Source organism: Dendrobates tinctorius, unplaced genomic scaffold (genome assembly GCF_039654945.1).
Source record: "Dendrobates tinctorius isolate UK_male_01 unplaced genomic scaffold, ASM3965494v1 ptg000026l, whole genome shotgun sequence".
In the NCBI taxonomy this organism is placed as follows: domain Eukaryota; kingdom Metazoa; phylum Chordata; class Amphibia; order Anura; family Dendrobatidae; genus Dendrobates; species Dendrobates tinctorius.
The window spans coordinates 10,068,258-10,095,868 of NW_027361694.1; the positions used below are offsets into that span (position 1 = coordinate 10,068,258).

Consider the following 27,611-nt stretch of genomic DNA (forward strand, 5'->3'; position numbering starts at 1 on the left):
ATAGTGGCCACTGGGACACTCTGCCTCTCTCAGTTACGCAGCAGAACCGTTTTTGATATTCATTTGTTTCTAAACACGGCTCAGACAGAGTGCGTATGTGTGTGAATGGCGCCATGAGATGTGGGCGCAGTGTACCGGGGTCTGCCGTCAGCGCCCACCTAGCACGCCCCTGGAGGGTAAGAAAACGCGAGGCCTCATACAGAGCAGTGCTGTATCCCACAGCAACCAGGCTACCTGCCCAGCCTCCCGTCTGCGAGCGCGAGTCACGTGACCTGCAGAGGCGCTGCACCGTGCTGTCACGTGACCAGGCTGTGGCTGTCAGTCGAACTATAGTGACACTACAACTCCCAGGATACTTTGCTACAACTTGTCGTCAGTTTCCCTACACGAGATCCAGCAGAACAGACGGCGCTGCCTCTGACACCGCGGCACCTACGACCCGACTCCGCCAGCGCTGGTGACAAGGACAGGAGGCGGAGATGGCGGCGCTCAGGCTGACACTGTGAGTGACCCCATGCCGGGGAGGGAGCGGAAGTGACACACTGACAATAGCCTGTGACTGCACCACGCGTGTCACTGGCGTGGGCGGAAGAGACGTGTGGAGTGGGAGTTATTTCCCTGTGTGTGAGAGAGCCGTGTATACCCCGCGCACAGCTGCGGCAATGCTATGTGCGCTGCTGTTCTCTGCTATCAGCCACGTGAGGCGAAATCTGGAGTCATCCAGAGTCTAGAGGACCCCACTGCACCCAGAGTGCCCCCATAACCAGTGACAGACAGCAGAGTGCCCCCATAACCAGTGACAGACAGCAGAGTGCCCCCATAACCAGTGACAGACAGCAGAGTGCCCCCATAACCAGTGACAGACAGCAGAGTGCCCCCATAACCAGTGACAGACAGCAGAGTGCCCCCATAACCAGTGACAGACAGCAGAGTGCCCCCATAACCAGTGACAGACAGCAGAGTGCCCCCATAACCAGTGACAGACAGCAGAGTGCCCCCATAACCAGTGATAGCGCAGCAGAGTGCCCCCATAACCAGTGATAGCGCAGCAGAGTGCCCCCATAACCAGTGATAGCGCAGCAGAGTGCCCCCATAACCAGTGATAGCGCAGCAGAGTGCCCCCATAACCAGTGATAGCACAGCAGAGTGCCCCCATAACCAGTGATAGCACAGCAGAGTGCCCCCATAACCAGTGATAGCACAGCAGAGTGCCCCCATAACCAGTGATAGCACAGCAGAGTGCCCCCATAACCAGTGATAGCACAGCAGAGTGCCCCCATAACCAGTGATAGCACAGCAGAGTGCCCCCATAACCAGTGATAGCACAGCAGAGTGCCCCCATAACCAGTGATAGCACAGCAGAGTGCCCCCATAACCAGTGACAGTATAGCGGTGTACCTAGCTCAGAATATAGGGAGACAATTAATATCAGAGTGCCCCCATAACCAGTGACAGCACTGTACCCAGACTGGACATGACTGATGGGTCAAAATATGGAAAAATTATAGCTCTCAATATGTGGTGATGCAAAAACTATTTTACAATAAAAAGCGTCTTTTAGCGTGCGACAGCCGCCAAACATAAAAACCGCCATAAATAGTAAATCAAACCCCCCGTTATCACCCCCTTAGTTAGGGAAAAATAATAAAACTAAAAGAAAATGTATTTATTTCCATTTTCCCGTTAGTTGGGGTTAGGGCAGAGATTAAGGTTAGGGGTGTGTTGGAGATAAAATTTGGGGGTTTCCACTGTTTGGGCACATCAGGGGCTCTCCAAACGCAACATGGCGTCTGATCTCAATTCCAGCCAATTCTGCGTTGAAAAAGTCAAACGGCGCTCCTTCCCTTCCGAGCTCTGACATGCGCCCAAACAGTGGTTTACCCCCACATATCGGGGTATCAGCCTACCCAGGACAAAATGCACAACAACTTTTGGGGTCCAATTTTTCCTGTTACCCTTGGGAAAATAAATGGGGGCAAAAATATCATTTTTGTGGAAAAAAAATGATTTTTTATTTTTATGACTCTACGCTATAAACTTCTGTGAAGCAGTTGTGGGCTCAAAGTGCTCACCACAAATCTAGATAAGTTCCTTGGGTGGTCTAGTTTCCAAAATGGGGACACTTGTGGGGGGTTTCAACAGTTTAGACATATCAGAGTCTCTACGAACGCTACATGACACCCACAGACCATTCAATCAAAGTCTGCATTCCAAAAAGTCACTACTTCCCTTCCGAGCCCCGATGTGTGTCCATACAGTAGTTTTCTCCCACATATGGAGTATCAGCGTACTCAGGACAAATTGGACAAAAACTTTTGGGGTCTAATTTCTCCTGTTACCCTTGGGAAAATAAAAAAAATTGGGGACTAAAAGATCAAGTTTGTGGAAAAAATATGATTTTCTTATTTTCATGCCTGGGCGTTATAAACTTCTGTGAAGCACTTGGGGGTTCAAAGTGCTCACCACACATCTAGATAAGTTCCTTAGGGGGTGTAGTTTCCAAAATGTGGTCACTTGTGGAGGGTTTCAACAGTTTAGGCACATCAGGGGCTTTCCAAACGCGGCATGGTGTCCGATCTCAATTCCAGCTAAAAATGTCAAATGGCGCTGCTTCCCTTCTGCCATGCTCCCAGATAGTGGTTTACCCCCACATCTGGGGTATCGGCGTACTCAGGACAAATTGCACAATAACTTTTGGGGTCCTGTTACCCTTGGGAAAATAAAAATTGGGGGTGAAAAGATCACTTTTGTGGAAAAAATATGATTTTTTAATTGTACGGCTGTACATTATAAACTTCTGTGAAGCCTTTGGGGGTTCAAAGTTCTCACCACACATCTAGATAAGTTCATGGGGGGGGCTAGTTTCCAAAATGGGGGTCACTTGTGGGGGGGTTCCACTGTTTAGGCACATCAGGGGCTCTCCAAACGTGACGTGGCATCCGATCTGAATTTCAGCCAATTTTGTGTTGAAAAAGTCAAACGGCGCTTCTTCCCTTCTGAGCTCTGCCATGCGCCGAAACAGTGGTTCTCCCCCACATATCAGGTATCAGTGTACTCAGGACAAACTGCACAATAACTTTTGCAGTCCAATTTCTCATGTTACTCTTGGTAAAATAAAAAAAATTGGACCTGAAGTAATTTTTTTGTGAAAAAAAGTTAAATGTTCATTTTTTTTTTAAGCATTCAAAAAATTCCTGTGAAGCACCTGAAGAGTTAATAAACTTCTTGAATGTGGTTTTGAGCACTATGAGGGGTTCTTTTTTTGGAATGGTGTCACTTTTGGGTATTTTCAATCATATAGACCCCTCAAAGTGGCTTCAAATGTGATGTGGTCCCTAAAAAATGGTGTTGTAAAAATGAGAAATCGCTGGTCAACTTTTAACCCTAACAGAAAAAATTTTGATTCCCAAATTGTGCTGATGTAAAGTAAACATGTGGGAAATGTTACATATTATGTTTTTTGTGTGCCATATCTCTGTGATTTAAGGGCATAATAATTCAAATTTGGAAAATTGCAAAATTTTCAAAATGTTTTTCACAAATAAAGGCAAGTTATATCAATGAAATTTTACCACTAACATGAATTACAATATGTCACGAGAAAACATTCTCAGAATCACCGGGATCCATGGAAGCGTTCCAGAGTTATTACCTCATAAAGGGACAGTGGTCAGAATTGTAAAAATTGGCCTGGTCATGAACGTGCAAACCACTCTTGGGGGGTAAAGGGGTTAATGGAAAGTTGAGTGGATGGAAAAAGTGTGGTAGAAAAAGGTGCACAATCAACCGGGATAACCACAGCCTTGAAAGGATTGTTAAGAAAAGGCCATTCAAAAATTTTGAAGAGATTCTCCACACACATCCAGCACATGGGCAACAAATGTCACATTCCTTGTGTCAAGCCACTCATGACCAATAGACAACGCCAGAAGCATCTTACCTGGGCCAAGGAGAAAAAGAACTGGACTGATGCTGAGTGGTGGTCTAAGGTGTTGTTTTCAGATGAAAGTAAATTTTGCATTTCATTTGGAAATCAAGGTCCCAGAGTCTGGAGGAAGAGTGGAGAGGCACAAAATCCAAGCTGCTTGAGGTCTAGTGTGAAGTTTCCACAATCAGTGATGGTTTGGGGAGCCATGTCATCTGCTGGTGTAGGTCCACTGTCTTTTATCAAGACCAAAGTCAGCGCAGCCGACTACCAGGAAATTTTAGAGCACTTCATGCTTCCCTCTGCCATAAAGTTTTTTGGAGATGGAAATTTAATTCTCCTGCAGGATTTGGCACCTGTCCGCACTGCCAAAAGTGCCAATACCTGGTTTAAAAACAACAGTATCAACTGTGCTTGATTGGCCAGCAAGCTCGCCTGACCTAACCCCATAGAAAATCTCCATATGTGGTTGAAAACTACTTTTGAGGTACAGTGCAAAGGTCAGAAGCGCCATATTGGGGGTCAGATTTTGCTGGAATGGTTTGGAGGTACCATGTCACATTGGCAGAGACCCTGAGGTGTCAGAACAGCAGAACCTCATAAGTGACCCTATTTTACAAACTACATGCCCAATGAATAAATTTTGGGGTGCAGTGATCATATTGACACCACATGTGGTTCACAGAATTTTATACCATTGGGCAAGAAAGAAAGTATACATTTTTACAAGTAAAATGTTGATTTAGCCCCAAATTGTTAATTTTTATAAGGGCTAATAGGAAACAATAGACTACACACTCGGCTATACGAAATATTTTTTTGTTGAATTTGTTTTTTCTTGCATAAATATACATATTTATAGGTATAATTTGTCGTTTTCATTTTGTGATTGTAAAAATATTTATATATTTTAGATATTACTATTATATAGTGTATATACTCGAGCATATGTCAACCAGAGTATAAGCCAAGGCACCTAATTTTGCCACAAAATACTAGGAAAAAGTTATTGACTCGAGTATAAGCCAGGTATGCATTGTCCTCTCATCCCTATCCTGCTATGCATGGCTCCTCATCCCTATTCTTGTATGCAGGGGCGTAACTATCACGGTCGAGGCAGTCGCCACTGCGATCGGGCCCGGGGGGAGTCAGGGGCCCGGCAGGTCAGACCATGATAGCTCCCAAGCGTCCCGATTCTCGCGTCCCGCCCGGGAGTCTATTCTTCCTGCACTGCACTGAGCCGCCACGCCACGCCACGCCCCCTATGCATCCCATCCTCGCCCTCCCAGATAGTCCCACTGCAGCCCCCCCACAGCCTGCAATCACTGCTAGGCTCTTCTGTGTGCACAGGACCTGGGATGAGGTCACAGGAGGGGAGGAGTCACATGATCAGGGCCCTCATTGTCTGCAGGACTCTCCAGTGCTGGTTGTCATGGTGCTGGATGAGGTAAAGTTTGTGTGGGGGCAGGAGGGGTTTACAGGGTGGATGAAGCTGAGCGGCGTGTGTACGAGGTGTACGGAGCAGAGCCGCACGTGTACGAGGTGTACGGAGCGGAGCCACGCGTGTGCGGAGCGGAGATGTGCGTGTATTTTGGCATGGGGGGGCCCATAACTTTGTAGTTACGCCACTGCTTGTATGCATGGTTTCTCATCCCTATCCTGGTCTACATGACTCCTCCTATCCTTGTGTGATTGGCCCCCATCCTGGTATGCATGGCTCCCCTCAAAAAGTATTAAAAAAACCCATTATACTTGCATTCCTGCGCTTCCTTGCAGCGTGTTGTTCCGATGCCAGCAGCTGCTTTATGCTTGTAAGCAGCACATGGCAGTGTCGTCATGCGCTGCAAACAAGCAGAGGACAGCTGTCGGAAAACTCACCAGAACTATGTGCGTGGAGGGTAATGAGTATTCATTGCTATTAAGTAGCGCGCACAGCGTCAGCAGCAACCGCCAGGTGGTCACCTGTGCTCACTACCTAAGGCTTCTTTTACACTTCCCGTGTTTTTGCAGGACGTTTTTTTGGCCCCAATAGATTTGTGAGGCCGCAAAAGGTCATCGGAGCACCATGCACCCTATGGCCGTGAGGGAGCACAGTGAATATTCATTTCTCTTTAGCAGCCGGCACCTGCCTCCTGTGAACCCTGTTCTGCCACTCCCTCTTTATGTTCTGGACCCTCACTCAGTATAGGCCGAGGGGGGAGATTTCAGCACAAAAAGTACTGCGAAACTCTTGCTTATATACGGTGTATATGTGTGTGTATGTATGTATATATATATATATATTAGTGTATATACGGTGTGTGTGTGTATATATATATATATATATATATATATATATATATATATACACACACACACTGTGTTCCAAATTATTATGCAAAAAATATTTCCTCATATTTTCTCTAAATTACCTATATGAATTGCAGTCATTGTTATTTTCCAGTCATCTACTATTCTAGTATAATTGCAATGTTTTTGAACAAACTGCCTATGGAAACAGTGTATTTTTAAAAATAAGAAACACTCAAAATGCATGTTCCAAATTATTATGCACAGCAGTTTTCAACCTTTTTATTTTGAACAAAAAAATGGTCAGTTGTGAAATTATAAGCATTATCAGCTTATTACAAAATGAAATCAAACAGTTTTCAAGTCAAAACTTTATTCTAGGTGATGTTACATTTGCACATAGGAGCCCTTGTTCGAAAGAAGCTTCTGAACTCTCTCGTCCATTGAATTTGTCAGTTTTTGGATGGTTTGTGCTTCAATTGTTTTGCATGTGGACAGAATACCCTCCCAGAGCTGTTGCTTAGATGTGAACTGCCTCCCGCCATCATAAACACTCCTTTTGATGATGCTCCAGAGGTCCTCAATGGGGTTGAGGTCAGGGGAAGATGGTGGCCACACCATAAGTTTGTCCTCTTTTATGCCCATAGCAGCCAGAGATGCAGATGTGTTATTTGCAGCATGAGACGTGCATTATCATGCATAAAAATGATCTTGCTGCGGAAAGCACGGTTCTTACTCTTGAACCATGGCAGGAAGTGCTGTTTTAGAAACTCCACATAGATTATGGAGTTCATCTTTACCCCTTCAGGGATCCTAAAGGGGCCGACAATCTCTCTCCCCTTGATTCCAGCCCAAAACATTACTCCACCTCCTCCTTGTTGGCGCCTTAGCCGTGTTTTCATGGGGTGTCCATCAACCAGCCATCCTCCACTCCATCCATCTGGACCATCGAGCGTTGCACGGCACTCATCGGTGAACAAAACAGTTTGGAAGTCAGTCTTCATGTATCGTTTGGCCCACTGGAGCCGTTTCTGCTTGTGTGCAGTGGATAGAGGTGGTCGACAGGATGGCTTACGCACAGCTGCAAACCTCTGAAGGACCCTGCATCTTGTTGTTCAAGGGACGTTGGAGGCACCAGCAGCTTCTAAAACGTGTCTGCTGCTATGACAAGGCATTTTTGCAGCTGCTCTTTTAACCTGACGCAATTGCCTGTTTAAAAAAGTCCTCAATTTTTCTTTATCAGCACGCACACGTGTGTGCTGGGAATCAGCTACATACTTCTTGATTGTGCGATGATCACGATGAAGTGTCTTGGCAATGTTGATTGTAGTCATGCCTTGACCTAAATACTCCACAATTTGTTGCTTCTCAGCAGCCGACACATCCTTTTTCTTTCCCATTTTGGCAAAAAATGTAGGCTGCTAAATGTGGAACAGCCTTCTTAAGTAGTCTTGCCTTTATTTGGACACACCTGCCAAACTAATTTGCACAGGTATCTGCAATTGCTTTCAGTGATATAAAGAGCCCTGACACACATCACCATCAATGAGTTTAAATGGCAAACAAAAAAATTCTAACCTTATCACTCCTAAACTCTTTTTGCATAATAATTTGGAACTCAGTTTTATATATATATATATATATATATATATATATATATATATATATAATTTTTTTTTTTACTTAGCCCCTTTGGGACTTCATCTTGAATTACTCTGATCACTGGTGTAATGCATTGCCACACATGAGTCAGGTTATGGGTTTCAATGAGCAGCCTGCACCCTGGATAGTCCTCACTGTGTAGATTGGAGTGTTTCCTACTCTCACCACTCCAGTAAGGCTACTTTCAGACTTCAGATTTTTAAATCCGGCGGGCTGTGGCAAAAAGTTGTCAAACCTGATCCGGTAGAAGCCGCAGCCCGCCGGATCATCTGTTGAGGCCGGAGACGGTGCAGGAGAGGGAGAGGGCGAGAGAGTCTTCGGGCATGCGCAGTGGAAAAAAGCGGTCCGGCGCTGTCAAAAAACGTTGCAGGGAACGTTTTTTGCAGACGCCGGACAGGCATTTTTTGCCGTATCCGGCAAAAGCCGGACACACCGAATGGCCAGGCACAATGCGGCATAACGCTAGTCTATGGGGGAAAAGCCGGATCCGGTGGCAACCAGCGCCGGATCCGGCTTTTACATTTTTCGCCGCATCGCGCTTGATGCTTAAAAACTGAAGTCTGAAAGTAGCCTAAAATAAAACCCTTCACATTTTTTGGCTAAAATGATGCATTTTTGTAGCTGCTATGCTACGCTGCTTTCACAAAGAACTTGGATTTCATTCTCTGAATATTTGTTTTATTTATCAACATAATTCTTTGCAAATAATTTGTAGGTGCTGCGAAATTTGTTGGTGCTATAGAAATAAAATTAATAATTATTATTATTATTAAGTGAGCGCTGCTCTGGAATTAGGATTTATACCATTTTTTATAGACCTATTCTATTATTATACCAGGAAAGAGACTGCACTGCATAGGGTTGGAAAACATAGAAAATAACCAGGTATTTAATTTGGCATCTCCATCATTGCACATATATATAGCTAAACTATCTGTGGGGCTCCCAGCAGGATGCGGATCAGCACTAAGCTGCCTAATGCATCTGCATGCCAGTAAGGTGTCTAGTGGGAGCTCCCGATATTGCTGCTATATGGAAGATCGTCTACTGGTAATAGTGCACGATTATGGCTGATAATGGAGACTGGAATTGTTCTCAACTACCTTCAATTTCTTGTCATAATCGTGTGACACTGGAGGGGAGGAAAATTGATAAGACTGTAAGGGAAAATATTAGGCCAAAGGTAAACATCTCCAGCGGTGGCAGTGGCCAATTCAATGGAGTGTTACTTTTATTAGCCTTCACAATTGATTGATCTTTATCTTACTCTTTTTCCTAGAAAATTGTTCAAATTGATTCTGTTCAGATTTCCTGTAATTTGTTTCCTTTTTTTTTTTTTTACCGCATTGATGCGCGAGAATATATATATATATATATATATATATATATATATATATATATATATATATATATATATATATATATATATATAACAATGTATGTTCAGTAAATAAAACTGATAGATAAAGAAATATTGCTTTGGAACTGGAGCAACGATCAGGTCACTTTTTAGCTCCATCCCGCAACAAAACATTTACCGTATATCTTTATTTACGGTGTATTTGTGCTGATCTCTAGTTCGATTTTTTTTTTTTTTTTTTTCATTTCATCTCTTTATGTTTAACCTCTTCATGACCAGGCCAATTTTTATCCTTTCCTGTTTTCAGAAGCCGTATTTTTTTTCTTGTATTTGTCCGAAAACAAATAGGCAGAAAGCAGAGAATTCATACCCCAGAATTGTTATTTTGATAATAAATGCAAATATTCACTAAAACAAATATTCAGGAGGGTCCTGGTCCTTTTAAAAAAAAATTTGTTTTGTAACAGTAGTAAATACTTGATCACTGTATCTTTTGTATCTCATTTCTTTTACAGGATAATTTCAGGAAACCATGCATGTGTGTATGCCCAGTAGTTGTCACATTGGGCAGCTATTTTGCTAGTGGAGCCTTGTGTAAGGCTGGGTTCATATTGCGTTTAGGGGGTGCGTTTAACGCATCCGTTACATAGCGTCATTAACGCCATGTCTGAATCCCATTTTCCATCCATCATTCAGACCTAACCCTGAAGTTTGGAATCGGGTAAAAAAAATTTTTATTGTATGCTGTTTTATATGCTGTTCACTTGTAAGTAGAGTTGAGCGAAACGGGTCGGTCAAATTCAAAAGTCACCGACTTTCGCTAATAGCGTGAGGTCGGCCATGCGGTCGCCGACCCGAGCGTTAAAGTCGCGTTTCCCATAATGCTTACAGGCGCCTTTGCTCAGCCAATGAGCAAGGACGCACACTGTGGGCAACACGATGACGTGCAGCGACCACCACCATCTTAGAGAAGGGCATTTCAGTGATTGGCTTGCTTTGTGTGGCGTCACAGTGGCTATAAAAGCCCTGACCGCCGACCGTCATCTTACTTCTGACGATCTTAGCATAGGGAGACGTTGCTGGCTGCCGCTGCTTCTCAATTATGAGAGTGTTAGGCAGGAAACAAAACAGATAGGCACGGAAGAAAAAAAGAATCTGTGCTTCTGCTGATAGCAATTGTGCTGTACAGTTAGTGTGCAGTGACGGGAGGATTTTTGTGTGTGCAGCAGCGCTGTTTATTAGGCTGCCTTATTAGGCTGAAATATCCTACAGTAAAACATATACCAGTAGTCAGCAAGTGCTGATAAAAAGATGGTAACAAATACAGGGTATATAGTCGATACTTTTTTTGCAAAAAAAAAATGTATACCAAGCTGCTCCACTGCGTCAAGGTAACCCCTATTGAAGCAGTCCCTATCTAATGTATTTAAAACCTGAACATGTGAACAGTGTCTAAATGAACAGGATGAAGACAGGCGCTTCCTGGTATGGGCACGTGGTGTAAGCCAGCTCTTTATGTGCATGTCCCACAAGAGAGGGGTGGGGTCTTCATCCTGTATTTGTTACCATCTTTTTATCAGCACTTGCTGACTACTGGTATATGTTTTACTGCAGGATATTTCTGCACAATTGTCATTCTGTGCTCTTTGTTTGTGTTTGAGTCAGTGGGTGGTATGAACAGTGTCCTACCGACTTGTTCATATGTGTGCATGTCACATGTGTTTTTAATCCTGCCTTATTAGGCTACCTGATAGCTGCATCGCTGTGTGCACACTGCTGTGCAGACTGCTTTTTACACAGCACTCCTACTTTTATTCTTTTTTTCTGAACAGTTACCGAGCGTTCATTTTTTTCCTACACCGTATTGGGGTTGTACGCTCCTCACACACTATCGTGTACCGGCTGGTATCACGGACAAATACATGCTATCTGTGTGTGACTCCTGAAAAAAATAGACAGAGCTTTACATTTTTCCATACATACACCGTATAGAGCTGTCCACTTCTGACACAGTATAGAATCATAGAGTTGGAAGGGACCTCCTGGGCCATCTGGTCCAACCCCCTGCTCAAAGCAGGATTCGCTAAATCATCCCAGACAGATGTCTGTCCAGCCTCTGTTTGAAGACTTCCATTGAAGGAGAACTCAACACTTCTCGTGGCAGCCTGTTCCATTCATTGATCTCTCTAACTGTCAAAGTTTTTTCTAATATCTAATCTGTGTCTCCTCCCATTCAGTTTCATCCCATTGCTTCTAGTCTTTCCTTGTGCAAATGAGAATAAAGATGATCGTTCTACAATGTGACAGCCCTTGAGATATTTGTAGATAGCTATTAAGTCTCCTCTCAGTCTTCTCTTTTGCAAGCTAAACATTCCCAAATCATGCAACCTTTCCTCATAAGACAGGGATTGCAGACCGGTCACCATTCTGGTCGCTCTTTCCTGAACTTGCTCCAGTTTGTTGATGTCTTTTTTAAAATGTGGCGCCCAAACCTGAACACAGATTTCCAGATGAGGTCTGACCAAAGAGGAGTAGAGGGCAATAATGACTTCACATGATCTAGACTGTATGCTTCTGTTAATCTAATATATAAAGCTCAAAGTGTGTATGTATGTATGTGTGTATGTCCGGGGTAGGCATCCGCACCGTCGCAGCTACAGCCACAAAATTTGGCACAGTCGCACGTCTGGACCCCGAGAGCGTCCTAAGCTATGTTGTGAGGCAAAATTTTAACCCCGCGCGTTCCAACTTACCAAACAATTTTGCCCCTATCTACATACTGGGGGAAAAAGTGTGTGCATGTCAAGTCCCGCCCCTCATTATGATGTCATAATGCCCCTATTTGCATAATGAGGAAGCAGTGTGTGCGTATCAAGCCCCGCCCCTCATTATGTCATAATGGTTGACTATGGGATGGAGGATGTGTGATGGGTATATGGGCACTGGACTGTGGGATGAAGGATGTGTATGATGGGTATATGGGCACGGGACTATGGGATGGAGGATATGTATGATGGGTATATGGGCACGGGACTATGGGATGGAGGATATGTATGACGGGTATATAGGCACGGGACTATGGGATGGAGGATATGTATGATGGGTATATGGGCATGGGACTATGGGATGGAGGATATGTATGATGGGTATATGGGCATGGGACTATGGGATGGAGGATATGTATGATGGGTATATGGGCAAGGGACTATGAGATGAAGGATGTGTGATGGGTATATGGGTACTCGACTGGGATGGCGAATATGTATGATGGTGTCAGGACTCTGAACATTTTTACCTTTTTGCATTACTGTCCTTTTCCAAGATGGTGTCCTTGGTCTCATGTGCATTGTGTCCTCCTGCTATAAAACTCCACCCCAGCCTTCAGTCTGTGCTTGAGTATTCTGCCTTGCATCCAGCTGCTGACCGCTGATTGCTCCCTGGCTATATACCGGCTCCTGTGAACCTGTGTGGTGATCCTGCTGCTCTGCTCTGAGTTCCTGCTGCATACTCCAGTTTCCAGAACTCTTCTTCCTCTGCTGCTCGTGTTTCACTTCATCTGCATTTGCTGGACATGTAAGATGTTCCTGCTCTGCAAGAGCCTGAGACTATTTTCCTGGTCAAGCTAAGATAAGATTTGAACTGCCTTTTAAGCTTACCTATCTGTGTCTGGACTAAGACAAGGATTTATTCATGCCAAGTATCCTCAAGAAATAACTGTGCGTCATAGACTTTTTGCTTGATTGCATCTTCCTCTGAGTTCCTATAGATTGCTAAGCTGCTTCTTATATTTTCTCCAAGTGTTATGGACTTGAGTTTCTTTCTGCATCTGTTGTATCACCGTGTGTTAATATAGACTTTATCACTTATAAAGCTGTGTCCTGTAGTCATCTTGTTCCATGCACAGAGACTCCTGAGTTATCCACTATATTTATTACAGATAGGTATATGGGCATGGAACTATGGGATGGAGAATATGTATGATGGGTATATGGGCATGGGACTATGGGATGGAGGATAATTATAATTTGCTATAACTAACCACAGTTAGTTACTATGCCCGGGCAGCATGGGTATATGGGCATGGGACTATGGGATGGAGGATATGTATGATGGGTATATGGGCACGGGTGTTGTGAGTTCATTTTCCCCTTCACTACTGAGGCCCGAGGAACTCCCTCTTCTGGTAAAGAAAGGTAGTGAGCCTGATTATCAAACACCTGAGGCTGATGATGATGACTGGCTGAGTGGAGTTACTGATTGGATATAAGGCTGCCGACGCCCTTCTGCCCTGCGGGTGATTTCTCTGTGGGATCCTTGGAGACCAGTCTGAATTCCTGCTCCTCTAAAGCTAAGTTTGCTGCTCGGCTTTTTGCATTTGTGCTTTGACTTTGTTTTGCTTTGTTTTTCTGGATTTCTGCCATTCCCTGCTGGGGTGTGCTGAATTTCTTTAGCTCTGTCTTCTGAAAATACCTGAGTGCTGATTTAGTTTTTGAAGCCTAGCTGCTTCAGGGTCTTTTTCATATCAGCTTGTTGGCTTATGTCTTTGATAGGGTTATTGCAGACAGCAGCCTTCCTGTCCTTTCCTATCTAGGTAGTTTTGGGCCCCGGCTTTGTTCAGTCTATCTTTCTGTCTGTGTTAGTGTTTTCATCTTGCTTCACCGTCATTATATGTTGGGGGCTGCCTATTGCTTTGGGGTCTGCTCTGGGGCAGTTTAGATTTCCCCTTTCTTTCTTTAGGCCTATTTAATTCTCCGGCTGTGTTCGAGGGGTCTAGGGCATCGTAGTAACCCCCCACGGCTACTGCTAGTTGTGTTGATAGGTTCAGGGGTCTGCAATCTGATAGTTGCCAACTTCTCTGGTTTTCTGGACTTAGCTTGTATTTCTGTTTTTGCCTCCCACGGTGACTCAATCATAACACATGGGACTATGGGATGGAGAATATGTATGATGGGTATATGGGCACGGGACTATGGGATGGAGGATGTATGATGGGTATATGGGCACTGGACTGTGGGATGGAGGATATGTATGACGGTATATGGGCACGGGACTATGGGATGGCGGATATATATGATGGGTATATGGGCACAGGACTATGGGATGGAGGATATGTATGATGGGTATATGGGCATGGGACTATGAGATGAAGGATGTGTGATGGGTATATGGTCACTCGACTATGGGATGGCGAATATGTATGATGGGTATATGGGCATGGGACTATGGGATGGAGAATATGTATGATGGGTATAAGGGCATGGGACTATGGGATGGAGGATGTGTGATGGGTATATGGGCACTCGACTATAGGATGGAGGATATGTATGATGGGTATATGGGCACGGGCTTATAGGATGGTGGATATGTATGATGGGTATATGGGCACGGGACTATGGGATGGAGGATAATTATAATTTGTTATAACTAACCACAGTTAGTTACTATGTCCGGGCAGCGCCGGGCTCTTCAGCTAGTACATCTTAGAATTGCATTTGCCTTTTTTGCTGCTGCATCACACTGTTGACTCATATTCAGTCTGTGATCTATTAGTATACCCAAGTCTTTTTCACATGTGCTGTTGCTTAGCCCTATTCCTCCCATTCTGTATATGCTTTTTTTCATTTTTATTGCCCAGATGTAGTACTTTGCATTTTTTCCTGTTAAAACCATTCTGTTAGTTGCTGCCCACTGCTCCAGTTTATTTATATCTTTTTGAATCCTCTGTCTCTCTTCTCTAGTATTAGCTATCCCTCCTAGCATTGTGTCATCATCAGTACCGTATATCTGCTATTTGGATTATGGTCAAATCCATACTGAGACAGCGTCTGTGTGTGACTCCGGAAAATTTTTTTTCCATACATACACCGTATAGAGCTGTCCGCTTCTGATACAGTACCGTATATCTGCTGTTTGGATTACGGTCAAATACATACTGGGAGAGCGTCTGGGTGTGAGTAAGGGAATATATAAAAGGAGATTTAAAATTTCCCCTACACTTTATACAGCTGTCCGCTTCTGATACCGTATATCTGCTGGTTGGATTACGGTCAAATACATACTGGGAGACTGTCTGTGAATAAGGAAATATATACGGAGATTTAACATTTTCACTACACCTTATACAGCTGTACGCTCCTCATATAGTACCATATATCTGCTGGTATTTTTGGTATATTTTCCCAAACATGAGGAAGTATGGTGGGGGGGGGCAGCTGGTACTGATGGTGGTGGTGGTACATCTGGTTATGCCAAAAGCACAATACCTGCTAAGGAAGGAGATGTTGACCCAGCGTCATCGTCTGGCTCAAGAAGGCCTGTAAGGTTCCTTTTTCTGGGAGTAGGTAAACCGCTTTTAAAGCCGGAGCATCAGGAACAGGTTTTGGCTTACATTGCCGTAACAGCCTCCAGCTCTATCGCCTCCTCTTCTGAAGTTTCAAAAACTACAAGCACTGAGTCGTCAGTGCAGGTTTCTGGTCATGAACAACACCTTTCCTTGTGTCCTTCACCCCCACCAAAAGTGAAAGATGCGGCAGGCCATACTTCAGATTACTGCATGGAGCTCTTTTCATATACATGCCTGGGTTATCAAGTCAAATCCTGAATTCCCCAGTCCAAGATGAACCTGACATGGAGTGCACTGATGCACAGCCACTGCTAGATGATTCTGCTGGTACATTGACCCAGAGCACTACATTGCCCTCGCAGTCAACTGAGCCAGAATCTGACCCTGATGAAACTGAGGTGCCCGTTTCCGCATACTAAACCACCTTACACGGTGATACAGAGGAAGGTGCAGATGAAATTGAAGATGAGGTGATGGATGACCCAGTTGTTGACCCGGATTGGCATCCATTGGGGGAAGAGGGTGCCGCTGGCAATAGGTCAGAAGAGAAGGTTCCGCAGCAGGCATAGTCATCGCAGGAGCGGTTATCCGGCAGGCCCGTAGCTGTCCAAAAACGTGGACCAAAAACTAAAAGAGTTGCAGGACATCTTGGCCACACGGTCAAATTAGCACAGCGTGCAAGCCCTGAAAATTTATACCATAGTAGGAAGAGTGCAGTGTGGCACTTTTTTTTACCAAAATCCTATTTATGAGGCAAAGGTTATCTGTAAGAAGTGTGGAAGGACGTTTAGCCGAGGGAAAAATCTCTGAAATTTGAATACCAGTTGCATGCTTAGACATTTAACTACCATGCACTTGCAAGCGTGGATGGACTACAAAACCTCAGGTAGCACATGTGCACCTGCTCCGACTGAAGGTAGCCAGCAACGCTCTATTGCTTCCCCCATTGTAAGCACACCAGCAGCAAGAAATGTTGAGGTGTCATCGCAAGGCCAAAGCAGTCAGTGAAGCACAATGTTGTTGTAACGAAAGACTGAATCTAGGCCATCACCAACCCCGTCAGTCCGTCAGGTCCACCGCTAGTTCCCCCATATGCAGCACTCAAGTCCAGCTCACCCTACCAGACACTGAGTGGGACAAGAAAGTACTCATCCTCTCCTCCGCGTACACTGGCTTTGCACTCCTACATTGCCAAACTGATCTCATTAGAGATGATGCCCTTCCATTTGGTTGAAAGCGAAGCGTTCCGAGAGCTCATGGCCTATGCTGTCCCACGCTATGACCTACCCAGTCGGCACTTCTTTTCTTTCTTTTTTTCGTATGCAGAGGCTGCAGTGATCGCTCCACCTCCCCAAGCACCGCCTAATCATAGACGTTGCAACAAGGTGGAACTCCACCATGCACATGGTTGAGAGGCTGTGCGAACAGAAGCAGGCTGTAATGCATTTGTGGGAGGATACACTGGCAGGCAGTTTGAGGGCAGACATGGAGTTGTCGGGTGTGCAGTGGTCAAAGCTGAAAGACCTCTGTAAAGTCCTTCAGTGTTTTGAGGAATGCATACGGCTGGTAAGCGCAGACGACGCCATCATAAGCATGAGCATACCACTTATGCGTCTGCTCATGCAAACTTTGACGCACATTAAGGATCAGGCGTCTGCAGTGGAGGAGGAACAGGAGGAGGAGGGAAGCCTTGCTGACAGTCATCCATTGTCTGCTCAGGGAACTGTCCTGGACGAGGTGGAGGAAGAAGAGGAGGAGGAGGATGCTTCTCAGGGGGCAAGAGAAAATGTTGGCTTTCCATGGTCAGGTACAGGGTTTGTGCGTGACTGGAGGGATGTGGATTTGGCAGAAAGTGCTCCTCCACCCGCCACTGTCAGTGCATCATTGACACCTGGAACATTGGCCCACATGTGTGATTATCTCTTGCGGATCCTAAAAAGAGACCCCCGCATTGTCAAAATTATGAAGGATGACGACTACTGGTTGGCCACCATCCTGGATCCACGCTATAAAGGCAAATTACAGAACATCATGCCACAGGAGAACCTAGAGATAATATAGGCGAACAAACAAGCAACTCTGGTAAACCATTTGTTAGAGACATTCCCAGCACACAGCAGCGGTGCAAGTTCTACCACGAGCCGTACTGGGCCAAATGGAAGAGGTGTTCGTGGTGCACACAGCCAAACTGGCTTTGGAGACAGGGGTTTCATGACCAGGATGTGGACTGATTTCTCGAGGACCGCTCACACGACTGTTAATACTGAATCGATTGCAACAGACAGGAGACAGCAGTTGTCAAATATGGTTCAAAATTACCTCTCCTCCCCTATCGATGTTCTCCCTCACAGTTCATTCCCCTTTGACTACTGGGCCTCTAAACTGGACACCTGGTCTGAACTGGCACAATATGCCTTACAGGAGCTCGCTTGCCCTGTTGGTAGTGTGCTGTCAGAAAGAGTCTTCAGTGCTGCTGGATCAATCCTGACAGAAAGAAGGACTCGGCTGTCGACCCAAAATGTTGGTTATCTCACCTTCATTAAAATGAACCATGCCTGGGTTTCAAAGGATTTTGTACCACCTTCCCCTGATGACACATAAGTTGACAGCAAAATGGCTCGCTTTGTCCTTCTCGTCCTCCGACTTCTGCAATTCCTCCATTTGCAGCTGCTGAACGTCCAGCCTATTCCTCAACATATGCCAGTTTCTCCACCTCCCTAACTGGGCTGTACCCCCCCAGGGCCGGCATCAGCACCTGGTGCACCCGGGCAAGTGCTGGGGCCCTGAGCAGGTGGGGGGCCCACTCGTGGGTGACAGCACTGGCACGGGGCCCCTCACAGTACGCAAAAGTCTCTGACTGTGAGGGGCCACTCGCCGTCACAGACACCGTCGTACTATGAGGGGCCATGTACCACTGCCGTCGCCCACGAGTGGGCCACCCCTGCTTGCTCAGGGCACCAGCACTTGCAATACTTACCTCTCCCTGCTCCACCGCTGTGACCTCTTCTGCGTTTCCTGACAGTGACATTCAGATCAGAGAGCACGATGACGTCACGTCTGTACGCCATCTGCCTGAACACTCCAAGTGCAGAGAGCTGGAATATGGCGACGTTGAGGAGTCTAGAGTCGAGCAGTGCCCAGCGAGGAGAGGTGTTTCATTTTCTTAATGTTTGGAGCAATATATGGGGAGCATTATACACTGGAGAATTATATATGGGGCCCATCATACACTTTAGCATCATAGATAGGGCCCATTATATATGGAGCATTATATTGGCCCATCATACACTGGACCATTATAAATGGGGCCCATCATACACTGGAGCATCATCCATGGGGTCCATCATACACCTGCGCATTATAAATGGGGCCCATTATATATGGAGCATTATACACTGCATATTTAATTTTTTTATGTCAGGTAATTTTTTAGTAAACATTTTCCAAAATTGAAAAAACAGGTAGTCATATACAGGATATTTCCCAAATAGTGTATTACATAAACACAATAGAACACCACAGAAATCCCTCCCAACTCACCCCCCACCCTTACCCGAAAAAAACACCTCTCATCTCTCCCGATGCATTTGGTCTCTCACAGCTATAAGTTTTGGGTTATATCCTCAACGCTCTCATCCATGTTAATCTAGGAGGCGCCAACCCGGGTGTGTCCAACCAAGGTGCCCACATATCTTCCCATTTCTTAGTTGTTCTTCTGTTTTGATACACATATTTTTCAATATCTATGTTATTATTAACTGCAGCGGTAACTTCCGTGATTGTGGGTACAGAAGATCCCTTCCAGTGAGCTGCCACCCTTTTACGAGCTTGATATAATATTGGTGAGACTGCCAGCTGGTGCTTCTCCGAAAGCGGCAAAGTCTCTACCCGCCACAGAAGAGCCATTTTGGGGTCTAGTACCATTTGACATTGATAGACAGTATTAAGTAAATTATTCACACCTCCCCAAAATCTACTTAACCGAGGACAGTTCCAGGTCATGTGTATCAGATCCGCATTGGGCGTTCAACATTTCCAACAATCTGCCTCTCTAGCATAGCCTATTTTCATCAGACGTACAGGGGTTCGATAAACTCGATGAAGCAAATAAAGATGCGACACTCTCTGCACCTCGCTAACCGAGACTTTCGTGACTTCTTGCAATGCATCTTCCCATTCATCATCTGTTAAATCACCTACATCAACTTGCCACTTATTCTTCAGCATCTCCAAACTTGCCACTCTCTTTTCCAACATGGTTGCATATATCATGGATATAATACCTCTTGATCCTCCTTCCATCACTACTCTATCCAACAGGGGAGTTTTAGCTGGATTACCTAGTGGAGCGAGTCGCTGTTGTGCTTCACATGCATGTCTCAGCTTGAGATATTGATAAAATCTTTTATTAGGGTTGGAAAATGTCTGTTTGAGATCCTCAAAAGATCGAAACTCCCCTTCAGAATAAAGCTGTGATACTAGTTTAAGCCCTCTGCTCTCCCATAGCTCAAAACCCTCTAATTTATTTAGCTCTGTACATGTCAAGTTTCTCCAGATCAGGGAATGCGCCGTGACTCCCTGTATACCCAATATTTCTTTGGCCGTGTTCCATACCTTATCCATGCACTTCATTATCGGAATATTGATAGCTTACCCCTGACGGAACCGCCCTGAGTCTAGTGCCTGCACCAGTAAGTCCTTTCCCACTACGCATGTAAGCATACATCCCGAGGAACTTCGCATGAAGGAATCCTCCTCCCCCCGTCCTCTGAAATGCTGCAACTGCGCTGCAAGATAATACAGAAACGGGTCAGGAACCGCTAATCCCCCAGTTATTTAGATGTTCGCAAAACCTCCAACCGAATTCTAGGAATACTCCTCTTCCAGATAAGCTCTCTAAATATTCTTTTTATCTGATAAAAGATTCAACCAGGAATCCAAATGGGCGCATTGTGGAGGGCATACAAAGCTTGTGGCGTGAGAACCATTTTTACCATGTTTGCCCTTCCCACCATACTCAGTGGTAACTTGCACCAGTCCTTTATTTTTGGATGAAGTTTAGCAAGTAGCAGGGTAATATTTAAACACTCAAAATCTTGTATATTATACCCAATATGAATTCCCAAGTATTTAAACTCTCTGACTACATTTAATCGTCCGGCCAATTCAAAGAAGTTCTCTGGAGAATCTCCCACCCGCATAATTGAAGATTTCTCCCAGTTAAAACATAAACCAGAGATACCTGCGAAGGATCCAAAGACTTCCATTGCCAACCTCCGAGAAGACAGACACTCTCCCAAACACAAGAGCATGTCATCAGCATACAACGCTATTTTTTTCTTGCAAAGACTCATACCCAAACCCCTTAATTTCAGGTGTCGCCCGAATTACTACTTCCAAGGGCTCAATTGCCAGAGCAAACAGTAGGGGAGACAGGGGCACCCCTGCCTGGTCCCTCTGTGTAAGTTAATTGTATTTGAAATCTCCCCATTAATTCTACTTTTGGCCTCAGGACTCGAATACAGCAGCTGTATCCAGGCAATAAAATTTTTACGGGAACCCATCTTGGCTAATATAGCCCACAGATTTGGCCATTCGACGCTGTCAAATGCTTTAGCAGCATCCAAAGATGCAACAGCCCTAGGTTCCTTTCCCTTTGATGGCATCTGTAAATTTAGATACAACCGCCAGATATTAATTGCAGTTGATTTCTCTGGCATAAAACCAGTTTGATCTGGATGAATAATACTAGATATTACTCTAGACAGCCGCATCGCCAGAATCTTTGCAAAAATCTTGACATCAACATTTAAAAGGGAGATAGGCCTGTATGACTCTGGAAGACAAGGATCCTCATCAGCCTTGGGGATCACCACTATGATTGCTTCATTCAAGGACTGGGGCAAGTGCCCATCTTCCCTAGCCTCAAACACCTTCAACAGCTGTGGAAGCATTATATTTGAGTACTGTTTATATACCACCACAGGCAGCCCATCAAACCCCTGTGTCTTATTCCCTGCCATAGAATCTAGAGCCTCCTCTAATTCCTCCAGACTAGTTGGTGCCTCCAGCCCAACAGCTTCTGATTCTGACAGAGTAGGCACACCAGCAATCCTCAAAAAGCTACTGAGCAACTCGTCATAGAACCCGCCCTGCGAATTATATAATGTCTCAAAAAACTCGCTAAAAGTTGCTAGAATTGCCCCAGAAGATCTTTCCAGTTCCCCATTTTTGTTTTTTATCTCCGGTACCATTGCAGGGCCAGATTGAGTCTTGATCAGGGTAGCTAGTAGATTTCCAGTTCCCTCCCCGAAATAGACCTGCTGCCGGAAGTATCGTTTATCTGCAGCTTTTGAAAGCTTATGTTGGGCTGATTGTTGTTCCGCATCTTTTAATGCGTTAAAATATATATCCGATGAAGTTTTCAAATATTGCAATTCTGCAGAGATAGCTTCCTTCTGTAAAAGTTCCTCATATTCTCTAGACTTAGTTGTAACTCTGTTCACTTTGAGATCAACAGTCCTCTCACATAAGCTTTAGACGCATCCCATAATCTTTCCCTGGGGGCTGTACCCTCATTAATAGCAAAATATTCTTTTAGCAAGTCAGGGATCCTAGCATCTTTTTGAATAATAGGTAACCAGAATGCGTTAAACGACCATGGTACCCGTTCCCCTCTCCCACCATTTTCCCAATTAAATGTCGCCATAACAGGGGAGTGATCTGACAAGGCCCTAGATTGATGCAGGTTCTCTATGGGGTTCAGATCAGGTGAACAAGGGGGCCATGTCATTATTTTTCCTTCTTTTAGACCTTTACTGGGCAGCCACGCTGTGGAGTATTTGGATGCATGTGATGGAGCATTGTTCTGCATGAAAAATCATGTTTTTCTTGAACGATACCAGCTTCTTCCTGTACCACTGGTTGAAAAAGGTGTCTTCCAGAAACTGCAAGTAGGTCTGGGAGTTGAGCTTCACTCCATCTTCAACCCGAAAAGGTCACACAAGTCCATCTTTGATGATACCAGCCCATACCAGTACCCCACCTCCACCTTGCTGGCGTCTGAGTCAGAGTGGAGCTCTGGCCTTTACTGATCCAGCCTCGGGCCCATCCATCTGGCCCATCAAGAATCACTCTCATTTCATCAGTCCATAAAACCTTACAAAAATCTGTCTTAACATATTTCTTGGCCCAGGCTTGACATTTTATCTTATGTTTCTTGTTCAAAGGTGGTCGTTTTCCAGCCTTCCTTACCTTGACCATGTCCCTGAGTATGGCACACCTTGTGCTTTTTGATACTCCAGTAACGTTGCAGCTCTGAAATATGGCAAAACTGGTGTCAAATGGCATCTTGGCAGCTTCACGCTTGATTTTCATCAATTCATGGGCAGGTATTTTGAGCCTTTTTTTATCAACATGCTTCTTGCGACCCTGTTGGCTATTTGCCATGAAATGCTTGATTGTTCAGTGATCAGTCACGCTTCAGAAGTTTGGCAATTTCAAAACTGCTGCATCCCTCTGCAAGACATCTTACAATTTTTGACTTTTCAGAGTCCGTCAAATCTCAATTCTGACCCATTTTGCCAAAGGACCAAAGGAAAGGAAGTTACCTAATAATTAAGCACACCTTATATAGGGTGTTGATGTCATTAGACCACACTCCTCATTACAGAGATGCAAATCACCTGATTTACATAATTTTCCCTTGGCTTTCAAGCCTATACAGCTTGTAGTAGGACAACATGTATGAAAAGGATGATGTGATCAAAATACTAATTTGCCTTAGAATTCTGCAAACAGTGTATAGGCCCATCATACACTGGAGCATCATCCATGGGGCCCATCATATGCTGCTGCATCATATGGGGCCCATTATATATGGAGCATAATATAGGCCCATCATACACTGGAGCATCATCCATGGGGCCCATCATATACTGCAGCATCATATGGGGCACATTATATATGGAGCATTTTATAGGCCCATCAGACAATGGAGCATCATCCATGGGGCCCATCATATACTGAAGCATCATATGGGGTTCATTATTTATGGGGCATCATATAGGGTATTGAGCACATATGGGGCCTATTCTGTATGGAGCATTATATGGAGCACATTCTGTATGGAGCAATATATGGGGCCCATCATATACTGTATGGAGCAATATGTGGGGCTCATTCTACTCTATGGGGACCGTCCTATAATGTATGGCACATTATATGGGGACCATCATATACTGTTGCATTATGTGGAGCTCATCATATACTGTATGGAACATTATATGGGACCAATTCTGTATGGAGCAATATATGGGGCTCATTATTCTGTATGGTGCACTATGTGGTGGCCATAATACTGTATGGAGGAATATACTGTCCGGTTTTTGAGCTATTGTAGAATTTAAAATAGATATCAGTCATGTAATGTAAGAAGTGAAGTATTTGTCATTGCACTATACCAATATTTCTCTGCCGTATCGGAGCATCATGAATTGTGGTATGTGTTAAAGGGGCCCACTGACACTCTTTCGCCCAGGGCACACGAAAACCTGGAGCCAGCGCTACCCCCCCCCCCACAACTTTAGGCAAATAACCCCCCAGTTTTCAGTGCGTAGCTATTATTATAAAGTAAATTAAGGTTGACAAGCTTAAGTAATATGAATTGATGTCGTTGGCATTGAAATGGGCACTGTAGGTGTGTTTACTGTCCTCCACTCCCTGATGACTTTGCTTCCCCATTGACTTGCATTGGGTTTCGTGTTTTAGTCGGACGTCCGGCTTTTCACGATAGTCGACCGATTTCGTTCGACTCGACTTTTGAGAATGTATGCTGAAATGGGAAAAGTAGAAGGAGATGTGAATTACTGCTGCCTTTACTTTCTGCCTGTTGAGAGAGACATAAATTATTGAAGACTCTACTTCCTACCGGCTGAGCAAGAGGAAATGATGAAAACAACTTGAATATCGTTCCACAAGAATTTTGCAGGCAGTATGTGTGAGGGAAATTTGTAGCTCACAAAATCCAGTGATTACAGCAGCAAAGGCACAGTCTTAGATTCTGGGGGATTGGCATGTGGCTGATGTGAGGGTATCTTCCACGTCTTTCCTCCTATGTCCCCGTGAAAGGATCCCTTTAGGAACACCTGTGGACATTTTTGTACAAATCTATGAGATTGTTCCAGTGGTTAAGTGGTTTTATGTATCTCCATGTGATGTATTATTTATATGTTTGCCTAGACACATTGTGTTGACCTTTTAGTTACTTGGTGTTATTAACCCCTTCGCGACCCAGCCTGTTTTCACCTTTCTGACCAGGCCAATTTTTACAATTCTGACCACTGTCCCGTTGTGAGGTAATAACTCTGGCATGCTTGAACAGATTTTTTGTTAGGAAGTTATAAGGGTGAAAATTTGACCAGCAAATTCTCTTTTTTTTTCAACAAATTTTACAAAACCATTTTTTTAGAGACCACATCACATTTGAAGTAACTTTGAGGGGTCTACATGAGAGAAAATACCCAAAAGTGACACCATTCTAAAAACTACACCCCTCAAGGTGCCCAAAACCACATTCAAGAAGTTTATTAACCCTTCAGGTGCTTCACAGGAATTTTTGGAATGTGGAAGGAAAAAATAGACATTTACTTTTCTTTCACAAAAATTTTCATTTAGACCGAATTTTTTTTTTACTTTCGCAAGGGTAACAGGAGAAAATGGACCATACATTTTGTTGTGCAATTTCTCCTGAGAATGCCGATACTCCATATGTTGGGGAAATTTACTGTTTGGGCGCACGGAAGGGTAGGAGCGCCATTTAATTCTTTGAATGTAAAATTTGATGAAATAATTAGCGGATGCCATGTCGCGTTTGAACAGCCCCTGATGCGCCTAAACAGTGAAAACCCCCCACAAGTGACACCATTTTGGAAACTAGACCCCTTATGGAACTTATCTAGATGTGTATTGAGCACCTTGAACCCACAGGTGCTTCACAGAAGTTTATAGCGTAGAGCCGTGCGAATAAAAAAAAATCACATTTTCCCCAATCTTTTTTAGCTCCATATTTTGCATTTTTTGCAGAGTAACAGGAGAAATTGCTTCATACAATTTGTTCTGTGATTTCTCCTGAGTGCGCCAATTCCCCATATGTGGGTGTTTCGGTGCACGGCAGGGCTTTTTATTGCAAAAACTAGTTTTTACATCACCATATTTTGATAGCTATAATTTTTTCATATTTCAACCGACAGTCATGTGAGGGCTTTTTTTTTGCGGGACGATCTGATGGTTTTTATTGGTACCATTTTAGAGCACATGACATTTTTTGATCGCTTTCTATTCCAGTTTTTGGGAGACAGAATGAACAAAAAACAGAAATTCAGGATTTTTTTTAATACCGTTCCGCATGTGGTAAAATTGGTAAGGCACCTTTGTTCTTCGGGTCAGTACGATTACAGCGATACCCCATTTATGTAATTTTTTTATGTTTTGATGCTTTTATACAATAAAAACTATTTTATAGAACAAATTTATTTTTGCATCACTTTATTCTAAGAGCTAAAACTTTTTTCATTTTTCTGTGGTAGGAGTTGTATGGGGGCTTGTTTTTTTGCGGGACAAGATGACATTTTCAGCAGTACCATTTTTATTTATATCTGTCTTTTTAATCACGTGTTATTGCACTTTTTGATTGGCGGTATGATGATAAAGCATTGTTTTTTACCTTTTTTATTTATTTTTTATGGTGTTCACTGAAGGGGTTAACTAGTGGGACAGTTTTATAAAGCGTGTCGTTACTGTCGTGGTGATACCAAATATTTGTACTTTTATTTTTCTTTTTATTTACATAAATGTATTTATTGGTATAATATTTTTTTCTTTATTTGGGGATTTTTAAAAAATATTTTTACAAATTATATATATATAATAAATAAATATATATTTTTTTTTAACTTTGTTACATTGTCCCAGGATGGGACATTACTATATAATGTCAGATCGCTGATCTGACACTGCACAGCACAGTGTCAGATCAGCGATCTGACAGGCAGTGAAGGAGGCTTCTCAGGTCCTACTGTCAGCAGGTGCTGAGAAGCCACATCACTGCAGGACCCGGGAGGACCCTGCGGCCATCTAGGAGCCGGGGGTCTTCATGTAGACCATTGCAACAATGCGATCGCATTGCGTTGTTCCTGTGGGAGTGCGCAGGGAGTGGTTAAATGCCCATGATCGGTGTTAACCAGCACCGATCGTGGGCGTTGCTGCAGGGTGTCGGCTATCACATACAGCTGTCACCCGAACCCGATCACCGCGGCGCTCAGCGTGAGGCCGCAGTGATCGTGCCGTCGTACTTTTACTTCTGCGGGCAGAAATGTAGTTCCCGCAGAGCAGAACTAGTACGGCGAGGGTCGGGAAGGGGTTAAGGCATGATAGTTGATACACTGACGAGCAAAAGGGTAACAATGTTTTGAACTTTTGACTTTCAGGCTCCATATCTCACCATCCACTACTGCTTCGAACATGAGACTACCATCATTTTACAGACAATCATCTTGGCTATCTCATTCATAAATTTAACTTTCAACTATTTTAGCATGTGATTAGTTATGCAGATTCTTTTGATGTCACAGGATTTTACTCTTTTGCACCTACAAATCTAAATTTAATTTTTTATTATTTTGCTAGTATTTTGTACATCTACCTTTTGGCTTTCAGCACTGCCTGATCCCTTCTTGGCATGCTTTCGATCATATTCAACCATGTCTCGACCAAAATCTGATCCCAAGTCTCTTCTACACATTCCCAAAGTTGGTGCATACTAGTTCACTCATTTTGGGTATATACAGTTGTGGCCAAAAGTCTTGACACCCCTGCAGTTTTGTTAGATAATACTCAGTTTCTTCCTGAAAATGATTGCAATCACAAATTCTTTGGTATTATTATCTTCATTTAATTTGTCTTAAATGAAAAAACACAAAAGAGAATGAAGGAAAAATCAAAACATTGATCATTTCACACAAAACTCCAAAAAT

The 27,611-nt window shown here is 44.0% G+C and overlaps 1 protein-coding gene across 1 annotated transcript in view; it reads left to right on the plus strand.

Moving 5' to 3' along the window:
• Positions 1–210: 210 nt before the first annotated feature.
• The window catches only part of CLYBL (citramalyl-CoA lyase), a 475,215-nt gene continuing 447,814 nt past the window's right edge, over positions 211–27,611 (plus strand). The window contains 1 exon segment of the mRNA XM_073569499.1: positions 211–502. Within this exon segment, the coding sequence (XP_073425600.1) occupies positions 480–502 (23 nt within the window). The 5' untranslated portion in view covers positions 211–479.